Below are 11,064 nucleotides of genomic sequence, written 5' to 3'. Positions count from 1 at the left end.
CTGCTGCTATACCAGAAGACAAAGTCCAAGCCAGGGGTAGAACCCTCAAGAGCCTTTCTTTCCCACTATGCCAGGATAAAAGATGAGGGTACCCAAGAGAAACTGAGGCTGGTGCGTTTATTGGATTGAGATGGGGAGAGGATCTGTGGACAGTTTAGTTGTAGGCCATGACTTGGTTAATCCAGGTGTTGAACTTGCTGACCCGAGTGTACATGGCTGGTGCTTGTACGTTGCAGTTCTCGGTGCCCCAGGAGACAATACCAATAAGCACCCAGGTGTTTCCCTTCTGGCAGACCAGAGGGCCCCCCGAGTCACCCTGCAAGGGAAGACAAGGGGAGAAGTCAGCATGGCAGTTTGGGGAAGTGTACCACAGGGCAGTGCAGAGGACAGGGTGCTTACCTGACATGAGGATGCGCCTGAACCACCTGCACATATCATGGAATCAGTAATGCGTGAACCCCAATACTGCCGACACTGATTCACAGTGACCAGGGGTAGAACTACTTGCTGCAGGCGTGCTGGTGTCACGTTGCCTGTGGGCCAGGAGAGGTGGTCAGGCTGGCCCAGGATGCTTTCCTGGTCTCCCCTCACTTACCCAAGTTCTTACCCACTCCACTGATTCGGCCCCAACCAGTGGTAACGCATGTGAGGCCTGCAGGCAGTGCCTCGTTTGTGGCAGCCAGGCAGACAGGTGAGACTTGTGCAGTGTACCGGGCTGGCGAGGCAAGTTTCAGGAGAGTCAGGTCATTGTTCAGAGTGCTGGGGTTCCAGTTAGGGTGTGTGATAGCCTGTGGAGCCAGTCAAGAGCCGTGTAAAGCTGGAGTGGGCACAGGCACCAAGGTCCGTGCCGAGGCGGGTAGGTCAGGGCACGCCTGGATTTCTGTGTCCAAAGCAGAACACCTGCAGTCCATTTTCCCCTTCTATATGCATAGCCAGTACTTACCTTCGAGATAGAGAGCACCTGCACAGGTTCAGCATTGGAAGATCTGTCATATTCTCCCAAAATGACAAAGTGGCGTCCAGGCCTGCAAGGATAATGGGGATGGGTGGCTGCTAAGTGGTTTCAGAGTGGTTTCATCTAAGGGAGGGGAAGTGGAAGAGATGAATTGGACAGGACAAGTGGAATACACTCACGTGACTTGGCAGTGGGCAGCCGTGACCACCCAGTTCGGGCTGATGAGAGAACCACCACAGAAGTGGAAGCCAGTGCTATCCTAGGGTCAAAAGTCAGAGACACGAGTGGGCTTAAGTTACCCATAGGCCTAAGGTACCCAGGATCCCGACCTACCCCTCGGGTACGTACCTGGAGAGACACCTGCCAGGGCCAGGAGCCTGGCACTGCATTCTCCCCGTTGACAATCCTCTGGTTGTAGCTCAGTGCAGGCGTGATGGCGGGAACACCACAGCCTGAAGATAAGGCTGGTGAGGATCCATTCCCGGCCTACCTCCCCCTAGCATCTTTCTCAAGGTGCCCCCAAGCTACAGATCTAGAGGGGTCCAGGAGGATTACTCACCAGCCCTTCCCTTGGGTGCCGTTTAGGCATGCACAGCTATCTTGGTTACCCCACCCTACCAGCCTTCATGTCCTTACACACGCTGTCACATCCACCAACCTAATGGTCTTCAGGCCACTTTTCTCTCCAATTCCTGGTATCATCTCCTTGCCCTCTAGTTTTCTAGGCCTGAGCAGTCTACCATGCAGCCGGAGGCTTTGTTAATCTGTATGCATCTTACATGTTTTCCTGAGCGTTATCAGGTCTGGCCCAAGCACCCAGTCTGGTCTCATTTGTGGGATTAGTCCCTGGCTTACTCCTGGCCTTGAAGGTTCCTGCCTTTGCTTACACTGTTGGTTCCCTTCTAGCCAGGGCTGGTCCCTTGTCTGGGCCCCTGAACAGGAGCTGGCAGCTAAGCTGTGCTAGGTTGTTCAGTCAAGGTCGGTCCCAGCCCACTTACCCCAGGAGGAGCCAAGGAGGACCAGGCTAAGGGTCAGGCTGAGCAGTAGCATTGTGAAAAGGAATGATGTTGAGACGGCCTGGCTTTATTTATGGGTATCCTTGTCCTTGGGACAGAAGTCTTGGGCCTGAGACAAGGCCAGCTGTGTGGTCTTGGCATAGCCCCACACCTGCTTTTAGGGGAGGACTTCTCAGGCCAAAGTCCTTGGAATTATCAAGTACCCAGGTGTGAGGTTCTCACCTCCACCTTCCCAAGACTTGGCTTCCTATTGATTCTGAATCACCTCCCACCCCAAGTGTTGACCACTGGGTACCAAGGACATACAGCTGAATCAGGTCTAAAGTGTCAACCTGGTTGGTGGTTGGGATGTATGAAATTACCCAGGGCTATCAGGAATACTGGGTTTCCAGAGAAGCCTGTTCAGAACATAGAGAGAGGTGTTATGCCTGGTAGAGGGAATGATGAGATGTGGCCAACCTCTGCCAAAAAGGCCAGGGATGAAAGTTCTGGCAGGTTATGAATCCTAACAGACATCATCTTGGATTTCTCATCAGTATGTAACGGGAGTCAGAGGTCTGCCCAGAGAGGCTGCTGATGATTCTCTTACCAGCACAAGGCAAACCTCATACATCTGGCCGAGACCTGTTCCTGGTAAGTGTGAGCTCTCAGCGACTGAGAGACCCTGGGTTGAAGTTGGTGGTAAAAGTCTGTTTCTAGACCTCAGATTGCCACAGGCGAGATCTGTGCACGGCGCATTTGTCATTGAGTTCCAGGCTGAGCTTGAACCGATGGAGAAAAGGTATTTCTGTGTGCAGTTACAGAGGTGAGCTGGCTTGAATTATTCTAGGGTATCAAAGGTTTTGATGGGCTCAAGAATACCTCAGTCTAAGATGTGAAACAGGTGAATGGCTGAATAAGGAATAAAGAGACACAAGATCGGATATGACAAAATATGAATTATAAAGGCTTGTGGACATGTGGATGTTTACTAAACAAGTCCTTTAGTTTTACTAGCGTATATGCGGTTTTTCATACTAAAGCCTTAGAGGTAACACACAACCAGGGGCCAAGGATGCCCAGCCTGGAAGAGAACCTCTCTAGAGAATGTGCCTCTTCAGTTCTGAAGCCCCAGTGGGGGGAAGCTACTCTGAGGGCAGGATGTTCCTACCAGCACCCAGAGGGCCTGGCACTCTGTGAAGAAACCTTGCTCTGAAACATTAGCAAAGGTCTCGTTAGCTGTGTCATCTTTCCCCAGTCCCCAACCCCTTTCCGCCCAGAGAACGGAGTCCATCTCCCTAACTCACAGTCCCACATGTACAGAGAAGGCCCAGCTTTTCACAAGCTCAATCATCTAAGGTAAGTAGAGGAGGAACTGTAGGTGGTGAAGGATGCTTGGTGAGAACTTGCCCTTAAGAGTCAGGAAGCAGTTGCTCCATCAGAATTTTAGCCTCCTAAGGACCCAGGGTAGCTGGTGGAAACAGGTGGTTACTGATAAGGCAGGGAAAGGCTAACAGTGGGGGTTGTCCACCGGGGTCTTCCAAGACAGGGTATTGGTGGGGTAAGCTTCTACCATATGGAACTATGGTTTGGGGATGACAAGATATAGCCTTCCACCCCAAAGCTTATAGTTCTGGGAGTCCTCATGGATAGATCCCTGAGGTGATGGCGAAGAGGACCTCAGGCCAGGAACTGGGTCTGTAGTCCTGAGATGGCTACCTCAGTCACAAAGCTCATATAGCTGCATGGCCCACTCCTCTCAAGAAAGCCACAGTCGCTGCGCAGTGGTGGCACACGCCTGTAATCCCAGCACTCTGGGAGGCAGAGGCAGGCAGCTTGGTCTACAGAGTGAGTTTGAGGACAGCCAGGGCGATACAGGGAAATCCTGTCTCCAAAACAAAATAAAAAAACAAAACAAAACAAAAAAAAAAAAAAAAGAAAGCCACAGTCTTCTGTTTAAGTGTCAGTGTTTCCTGGATTTATTCACCCTTGTTCCAAACTCGACATCTTAGGCCACTTTATTCCACCTCCATGGCCTGCACAGTTTCCTCGAGAAGTTCCAGGGTCAGGGGTCTCACTTCCTGGGTCAGGACAGGTGTGGTTCCAGGAGCAAAGTGGTAATGGCCAGCTCTAGAAGGGAGGAGGGCCAGCCTTTTAGAATGCAGCCCATCCTGTTCTGGCAGACACACACACACACACACACACACACACACACAAACACACACACACACATACACAGCCAGCCCTCCCTTCCCTTGCTCCTACCTCTGCACAGGCTCTGTGGGTGTGCTCAATGCTCTCACCAGCTTGGCACCCCCTGCAGTGATCACACAGGCGTCCACACTGCCTCCAGAGCCCAGGTCACCCAGGATCCCTGCGGTGATGGCTTCCACCAACAGCTCTTGCGCAGCCTCCAGCTGTGGTCGTGGGAATGAGGTTGAATGGACCTGCTGTTACCTCACTCTAACCTGGGGACTCGGTTAATCTTGAAGTCTAGACAATTTGCTATTTATGTGAGCTCAATCTCCTTTCTCTTCCTCCATTCAAAATTCCAGCCCCTTGGCTTCTGACCCCGTCTACCCCAAAACTGTGTGCCCTCCACCCACAGTCCCCTACACAGACTTCTCAGTGTTGCTAACACAGTATAGCCCCCCTTTCAGCCGTCTTCCCACACTCCGTCAGGAGTTTCTCTCCGGGCCTTAGTTATCTCTGAAGCACATAGTCACCGACTTCTATCCCACTCCAAAGTCCAGATCTCAAGCCGCAAAAAGAACCCCAGCGGGCTTTACCTCTTCCTTCGGTTGTGAGCTTCCCTTCTCTCTATGGTCTAAGCTTGGCTACTGAGTGGCCCTCACTTCTTTAACTTTACTCAGTCCCTCCCCGGTAGTCACCTTCACACCTTTACAAGCCTTCCTTGTTTCTAGACTTGGTCAGGGTTTTCCCGGCACTCCCCGCCAGTGAGCATGAAGCAAGGGGCAGAAGTCGCTCACCGTCATGTTTGGCCGGAACCGGTCCTCTAACAGTGCCACGGCTGCATCCTGACCAGAGCCTGCAGGTGGGAAGGGGCATCTGAAGTCAGCTGTTCGCTGCTGAGGTACACAGCTTGGAAGGTAGGGTTGCAGAAGTTGGATTCGTGTGAAAAGGGTAGAGGGGCTCACCCAGGGCAGTAAAGGGCAGACGGCTGTAGGAACCGTGCGGGTGCACGCTGTAGAGCTGCGGTCCGTGCAAATCAACCCCGCCCACGATCAATGATGCTCCCACGTGGCCTTGGTACCTGTGGAGGAGTGGCAGGGCTACTAGCAGCTGGAGACAGGCCCCGCCCATTACACTGCTTTTGAGCCCCACCCCTTCCTTTGGCCTGGCGTCCTACGATGGACGTTGCCTCTTCCGGAACTCAGCTTGCTCTGTCTTCTTCCGGTCTCCCAGCTAATCCTAGCTCCGCTTTTTTTTTTTCGGTCCCACCTTCTGTCAACTCCACCCACCTGCGGATACCCCCTCTAGGGGTCATTTTAGCCCCACTTCCTCACCGGAAGAGAGTCTGGCGCAGGATACGGGTGACCGTGGCCACCCGAGGCTCACGGCCCGTGGACAGCGCATGTAGTTCCATTTTGGAAGCTGCCATCCGCGTGGTCATCTCAGTGTCCGCAGCTACTCCAGCCCCACAGCAGCTAAGGGAAAGGGGATGATGGATGTGGGCAGGGACGTGCGGGGACCAAGTAGGACGTGAGCGACAGTGCAGCTTATGTTTGAATATGGGGGCTGACCCGGGGCATACTGACTAGATTTTAGGGGCAATGAAGTGGATCTTCTCGCAGCTTTTGTCCGCCACAACCGAATCGTTAGTGGCCCGCGTGTCCGCGCCCAGGATGACTCCATCCTGCAGAGGAAGAGCCCAGCCTTAATGCCCACCTGATCTCCGCAGTGGTGACCCTTCTAGCCTTCCAGCGCTATCACCCCGCTTACTCGGAACACAAGCCCCGCGATGGTCGTCCCGGTCTTGCGTGCATGAGGGATCCGAAGGCCCGAAAGGATGCGTTCCAAGGACGCATTCCTGGAAACATTGGGGTGACTCACGTTTCAGTTCTGCATCTAGGGAGGGTCCTTGAATCGGTCCCCAAACCCATCTCTACTTTCCTCATCTCCTGGCTTAAGCCCCTATTTGGTCACCCAACATAGGGTTTCCCCAACTCCACCAATAAAACAAGGCACCAGCAGCTCTAGACTAGAACTCCACTCCCCCTTCACCTCTGGCAGTTCTCGAAAGAGAAGCCTCCTCTGTGTTCCACTGCCTGCTTTAGCATCTCGGGGCAGGAAGGCCAACTGAGACGCAGGGGTCCCGAAGTGTGGATCAGCCAGGGGAGCAGAGGCGTCTGTCGTGGCTTCTGTGGGACTTTTTAGGACACTTCCTACTTTCGCTTTCAGCGAAGCTGCTTTGTGCATCTTCTCTTTCACTTTCATCTTTGCTTCTAATTTCAGGTGGTTTGAGGAAGAGCCTTGCCCGGGCCCTCTGTGCACCTTAGGGCCCTCTGTGCACCTTAGTTTCTCTATTCCCATCTTCATCTGACACACACACACACACACACACACACACACACTACATTCAGGTCAAACACTCACACACATAACTCCTTAAAAATAAGTTGCAGGCTTAGTTGTGTGTATGAGTGTGGCATGTGCGTGCCAGCTGCCCACCAAGGTCAGAAGAGGGCATCAGATTCCCTGGAACTGAGCCACCAAGTGGGCATTGGGAATCAAACCCAAGTGCAAGAAAAGCTCTTAACTTCTGAGCTCTCAATCTCTCTAAAGTCCCAAATTAAACCTTTAGATGAATTGTCATTCCTTCAGATCCTCAACTTTTTTTTGGAGAATGCAGGAGGGGGTTGATAAACGGCTTTTCAGCGTAGCCTTGTCCATCTCGGAACAATGTTGGCCTGGATGAAGCAATTAAAGGCGTGTGTACCACCACCTGGCCCTAACTTTTTTTTTAAATTTTATGACTTACTTTTATGTGCATTAGTGTTTTGCCTGCATGTCTGTGTGAAGGTGTCAGATCCCCTAAAACTGGAGTTGGTTTTGAGCGGCCATGTGGGTGCTGGGAATTGAACCAGGGTCCTCTGGAAAAATAGCTTTTTTTCAATAGATGCTGAATCATCTCTCCAGCCTCTTTTATTTTTAATGCTGGATATGAAATCCAAGCTCTTACATTAACAATCCCCAGCCCCAGCCACCATATTTTAAGTTCTATTTATTTGTCTGTGTTTTTGAGACAGGATCTCTGTGGTCTTGGCTGTCCTGGAACTGTGTGTATCAGGGTGGCCTATACAAGAGATCTGCCTGCCTCTGCCTCCCAAGTGTTGAGTTAAAGGCATATACCACCATGATGTATTGTAAATTTCTGTATCCAACCAGAACTCAAAAGAAGCTTTCAAATCCTATTTCTCTGTGTCCCCATTGCAACAGCTATACCCAGACCTGAATATTGGCACGGGCCCTGAGAAGGAAGGCGCAGAGCAGGCTTTCTGAGCAGCTCAACCAGGACAATGGAAATCTATTTACACTACTCAAAGTCAGTCCAATCTGAGACCTTATCAAAGCCTGTTGTACCTCGTGCTCCCCTAAGTCCTGGACCAGATGAAGCTTCAGTCAGCCGGGTGATGATGCATGGATCTAGGGATCCTAGAAGTAAGTGCCTTCCCCTCAACTCGTAACACACTGGACTTAATAACAGCTAGGTCTTTATTCGGGGGGTGGGGGACCTAGGCTGGCAGCAGGGGACTCAGGAGTGCCATGGCGGTAGGCACCCAGTAGGATGGCATTGATATGTTCCAGCGTCTTATTGCTGAAGACCATGTTGAGATGATCTGTCCCGTTCATAGGCAGCAAGTACACAGGCTGTGATTGGCGGCCCTGCCACTGGCCACAGAGCTCAGTGCTCCGCGTAGCTACGGTGTCATCCCCATCTTCATAGAGGGTAGCCACCGGGTCTTTGTAGGGGAAGTTGTGGTCATAGATGTAGGTGTGGGGTGTGGGTATGCCCACACCGTAGAGACAATATACTTCTACACCAGGAGCTGGGAGGCCTGCCAGTAGGTCACGAGACTGCAGAAACATGTGCCAGCCATCTTCAAAATGCAGATCTGCAAAGAAGCGCTCAAAGTCTTGGCCCGTGTAGTTGAAGTCTGGCGTGGAGATGAACACGTGGTCTTCAGGCCACACCTGGTGGGCTGGAAACATCCAGGGGGACGTCGTGGTTATGCGCTGCTCCTCTCTCAGCTTTATGTTGGACATGATCGGGATGCCCTGGTTGTCACCTGTAGGACAGGGTAGGACAAGGTGGGACAGGGGACTGGGCCAGGTCCACCGTTCACCTCAGTGAAGCACTCGACCTTGTTTCTGCCGCATCCTGACCTTGATTTCAAGACACCGAGGAGAGCAGGCCTGGTGTTCAGTTAGGTCCTCAATGTGCTTACTTAACAAAAGAGGCTGTGAGGGTGGGACACGGCTCAAACAGGTAAGACAAGGCCTCAAACAGTGTGTAAGAGAATAATGTGTGTGTGTGTGTGTGTGTATACGCGGGCGCGCATGTGTGTGCGCTGTGTATGTACACAAGCGTGTGTGTGTGTGTGTGTGTGTGTGTGCACTGGCTGTTCTTCCTTGGGCCCTCTGCCTATGTTGCACAGGATTGCATTTTTTGATGTTTAGATGGTGTCCGTTTTATATTCAGTCACACAGTCTGGTGGATCACTCACCAGACTGTAAACGTCACAGTGAAGGCTGACCCTCGCTGCGCCCAGCATACAGTGGTGTTCAGTGGTAGCTGTATTAGGCAGGGTCCCTGCGGCTACGGCTCAAGAAAGGAGCAATAAGGAGCCCTAGGTTTGGCCCTGCTATGGTAGATCATGTCCTCAATGGAACAGATTCCTGGGCCCAGGGGCTCTGGGAGGTAAAATGTAGCTAAAAACCATCGTGTACAGCACTTAGGGCTACAAGGAACAAATCAGGGGTTGACAGACGCCCGGGATTGGCTTCCTCCATCAGCACTCAAAGGCTCTGGAAGGAGATGTCCAAATGGTGCTGCAAATGGTCCTGCTCTCAAGGAGCTAATGGATGGCAGGTGTGCCCCCCACAGACACTATCCCCCGGCAACCCTGAGCAGAAGCTGGGGTGACAGCTAGAGCTCTGTGATCTGCTCCATGTCACCCCACACTGACAAGTGACCGTGATCAGGAGGCTCCTCACCTGAGGCCAGGACCCGCATGGGCTTGATGGAGCCACCCCATGGAGCCCCGAGAGAGATGAAACCATCAATGAAGTGGTCCTTCCAGGACTGAGGCTGACGCAGTAAGAAATGGAGCACATGCAGGCAGCCAAGGCTATGCCCGATGAGGAAGACAGGCTTCCCATAAGTAGCATACATCTCCTCTACCAGTCCAGCCAGCTTCTGGTAGTATTCATCCTGATGGCCTGGAGATGGGTAGATAGAGGTCAGGGTAGTTAAGGTCTGGGATCACCTGTCATGGCCCCAGCCCGTCACCTGCAAACACTCACTGGGCCCCAGACGCCAGTCATAGGGTGCGGCCCGCACTGTCTCATCCCGCACATATCCATTGTTAACCAGATTCTGCACCAGTGTGTGCAGGTAGCCTGTAGGGAGGCAGAAACAGAGGGGGACTCTGTCCATTACGCCTGCAGGCTAGCCCGATGGCCAAGAAGAGCCCCTGCCTTTCCCGGGTACACACACCTGCGAGCTTGCTGTCATCCAAGTACTCAACAGAATAGGTCTTGCCAAAGCCAGGGACTCGGATCTGCACACCAGGGGCATTGGACATGTGCCCAGAGCTACGGTTGTAGACAACCCTGGGGACCGTGGGACATTTAGCAGCCAGCAGCCAAGGGTCAACATGTAGGGACTGGGTAGAGCACATGGGACATACCTGGTATTATCAATCCAGCAGTCCACCCCGAGGGGGAGAAACATGTTGATATCCAGCCAGATGGTGAAGAAGTCCTCCGTCTTACGGTAGCACAGCCAGTTCACCACATCGGGTTTATCCAGCTTGGCTTCTAGCCGATTCCCCATGCAGCCGGGCACTGTGGGCACCAGCTTTTGTTCTGAACTTCTAAGCTTCTCTCCAACCCCCCCCCCCCCCGCCGACCCTACCACCAAAAAAAGCCCACCCCTTCCTCTCCTATGCCGCCAAGGTTCTAACGACATGGGTCCTTTCTCGGGCTCCATTCCCACTGTCCCACCGGTACCGGAGATTCCAGGTTCCCTTCAGGCACGGAAGGTTCCAGGAACCAAGGCCAGTGACCCCTGCTCCCTCCAAACAAACATCCAGCCTGGCTTTCGATTATTGCCAAAGTCCAAGGGAAGAACAAATAGGTAAGGGGGGGACAGGGGCCGGGCCTTGGACGGGGGCGGGGGGCAGGCCTTTCTGGATCTCTCCTGCTGTCCTGCCTGGGATATTTAGGTATCTGGCTGGGTATCTTCTTCTTGGTAAGATAGATGCCAAGGAAGTAGTGGTGCTTAACCCAGGATCCAGTGTATCTAGTGCTGGTGATGGCTTGCAGCACCTTGGCCAAGGCCTCAGGCAACTCTATTCCCATTCGCTGACCACCACCCCAACCCCAAAGCCCCGGAGAAGACAACTTGGAGACAGAACAGTGTGAAGGAAAAAGAAGCGATGTCTCTGGGGAACAAGCCTTTGGTCCGTCCCCACACCAAGTCAGGCATGAGGGCTCATGGTGGGCTAAGCAAACCTTGACAGCATCTGCTGTTGTCAGGCTTAGGACCCAGGCTCCCCAGGGTCTCGCTTGATGTATCAGGGGCCTAGTGGGGGCTTACCGAGGATGACAGGCCGTGTGTGGTTACTGAATTCAGCCTTGGGCGTGGTGTGCGGGGGGAAGAGCACATTGAGGAGCCAGAAGGAGGTGGCAGGAGGGAGCAGTAGCCCCAGCAGCAGCAGCACCCACTGCCATGGAGAGCCAGGCAGCCCCATTACAGCCCAGTGCCTACTGCCAGATGAGGCAGTCCTGGGCTGGTCTTATCTGGAGTGGGGATGGGAGGGGCCCCAGGGCCAGTGGGAGGGACAGACCGCCAATGGGGGTGGCCAG

At 53.1% G+C, this 11,064-nt stretch overlaps 3 protein-coding genes across 3 annotated transcripts; all 3 read right to left on the bottom strand.

Annotated features, from left to right (window-relative positions):
- Positions 1 to 103: 103 nt before the first annotated feature.
- Positions 104 to 2,065, bottom strand: Ctrl (chymotrypsin like). Its single transcript, XM_052167141.1, has 7 exons — positions 1,954 to 2,065; positions 1,304 to 1,407; positions 1,135 to 1,214; positions 944 to 1,025; positions 608 to 788; positions 400 to 533; positions 104 to 316 (listed from the first exon to the last, which is right to left on the bottom strand). The coding sequence occupies exons 1-7, from the start codon at positions 2,003 to 2,005 to the stop codon at positions 155 to 157; spliced, it is 795 nt and encodes a 264-aa protein (XP_052023101.1). The 5' UTR covers positions 2,006 to 2,065; the 3' UTR covers positions 104 to 154.
- Positions 2,066 to 3,900: 1,835 nt separating this feature from the next.
- On the bottom strand, positions 3,901 to 6,345 carry Psmb10 (proteasome 20S subunit beta 10). The gene is made up of 8 exons (XM_052167140.1): positions 6,196 to 6,345; positions 5,914 to 6,001; positions 5,730 to 5,827; positions 5,478 to 5,618; positions 5,109 to 5,224; positions 4,941 to 4,999; positions 4,216 to 4,367; positions 3,901 to 4,080 (listed from the first exon to the last, which is right to left on the bottom strand). The coding sequence occupies exons 1-8, from the start codon at positions 6,249 to 6,251 to the stop codon at positions 3,969 to 3,971; spliced, it is 822 nt and encodes a 273-aa protein (XP_052023100.1). The 5' UTR covers positions 6,252 to 6,345; the 3' UTR covers positions 3,901 to 3,968.
- A 1,323-nt stretch (positions 6,346 to 7,668) lies between these two features.
- Positions 7,669 to 11,064, bottom strand: Lcat (lecithin-cholesterol acyltransferase). Its single transcript, XM_052167139.1, has 6 exons — positions 10,796 to 11,064; positions 9,885 to 10,041; positions 9,692 to 9,807; positions 9,499 to 9,594; positions 9,190 to 9,414; positions 7,669 to 8,261 (listed from the first exon to the last, which is right to left on the bottom strand). Exons 1-6 carry the CDS (start codon positions 10,947 to 10,949, stop codon positions 7,687 to 7,689), a joined length of 1,323 nt encoding a protein of 440 aa, XP_052023099.1. The 5' UTR covers positions 10,950 to 11,064; the 3' UTR covers positions 7,669 to 7,686.

The sequence above is a fragment of the Apodemus sylvaticus genome, chromosome 21 (assembly GCF_947179515.1).
Source record: "Apodemus sylvaticus chromosome 21, mApoSyl1.1, whole genome shotgun sequence".
NCBI classification, from domain to species: Eukaryota; Metazoa; Chordata; class Mammalia; order Rodentia; family Muridae; genus Apodemus; species Apodemus sylvaticus.
This window is presented reverse-complemented; position numbering and strand designations above follow the sequence as displayed.

Bases quoted from the DNA above. Each gene is read 5' to 3' on its own strand.
- Psmb10 (XM_052167140.1), bottom strand. From the start codon at position 6,251: ATGCTAAAGCAGGCAGTGGAACACAGAGGAGGCTTCTCTTTCGAGAAC. The intron at 4,368-4,940 runs GTGAGCGACTTC...CCACGACCACAG, and splicing joins GGTTCCGGCCAAACATGACG to CTGGAGGCTGCGCAAGAGCT. The intron at 4,081-4,215 runs GTAGGAGCAAGG...CCTCCCTTCTAG, and splicing joins CCCACAGAGCCTGTGCAGAG to AGCTGGCCATTACCACTTTG.
- Lcat (XM_052167139.1), bottom strand. From the start codon at position 10,949: ATGGGGCTGCCTGGCTCTCCATGGCAGTGGGTGCTGCTGCTGCTGGGG. The intron at 9,595-9,691 runs GTGTGTGTACCC...GCCTCCCTACAG, and splicing joins GGATGACAGCAAGCTCGCAG to GCTACCTGCACACACTGGTG. The intron at 8,262-9,189 runs GTGAGGAGCCTC...CCTGTCCTACAG, and splicing joins CATGCGGGTCCTGGCCTCAG to GTGACAACCAGGGCATCCCG.
- Ctrl (XM_052167141.1), bottom strand. From the start codon at position 2,005: ATGCTACTGCTCAGCCTGACCCTTAGCCTGGTCCTCCTTGGCTCCTCC. The intron at 1,408-1,953 runs GTAAGTGGGCTG...CCTTATCTTCAG, and splicing joins CCTCCTTGGCTCCTCCTGGG to GCTGTGGTGTTCCCGCCATC. The intron at 789-943 runs GTAAGTACTGGC...CTGGCTCCACAG, and splicing joins AGGTGCTCTCTATCTCGAAG to GCTATCACACACCCTAACTG.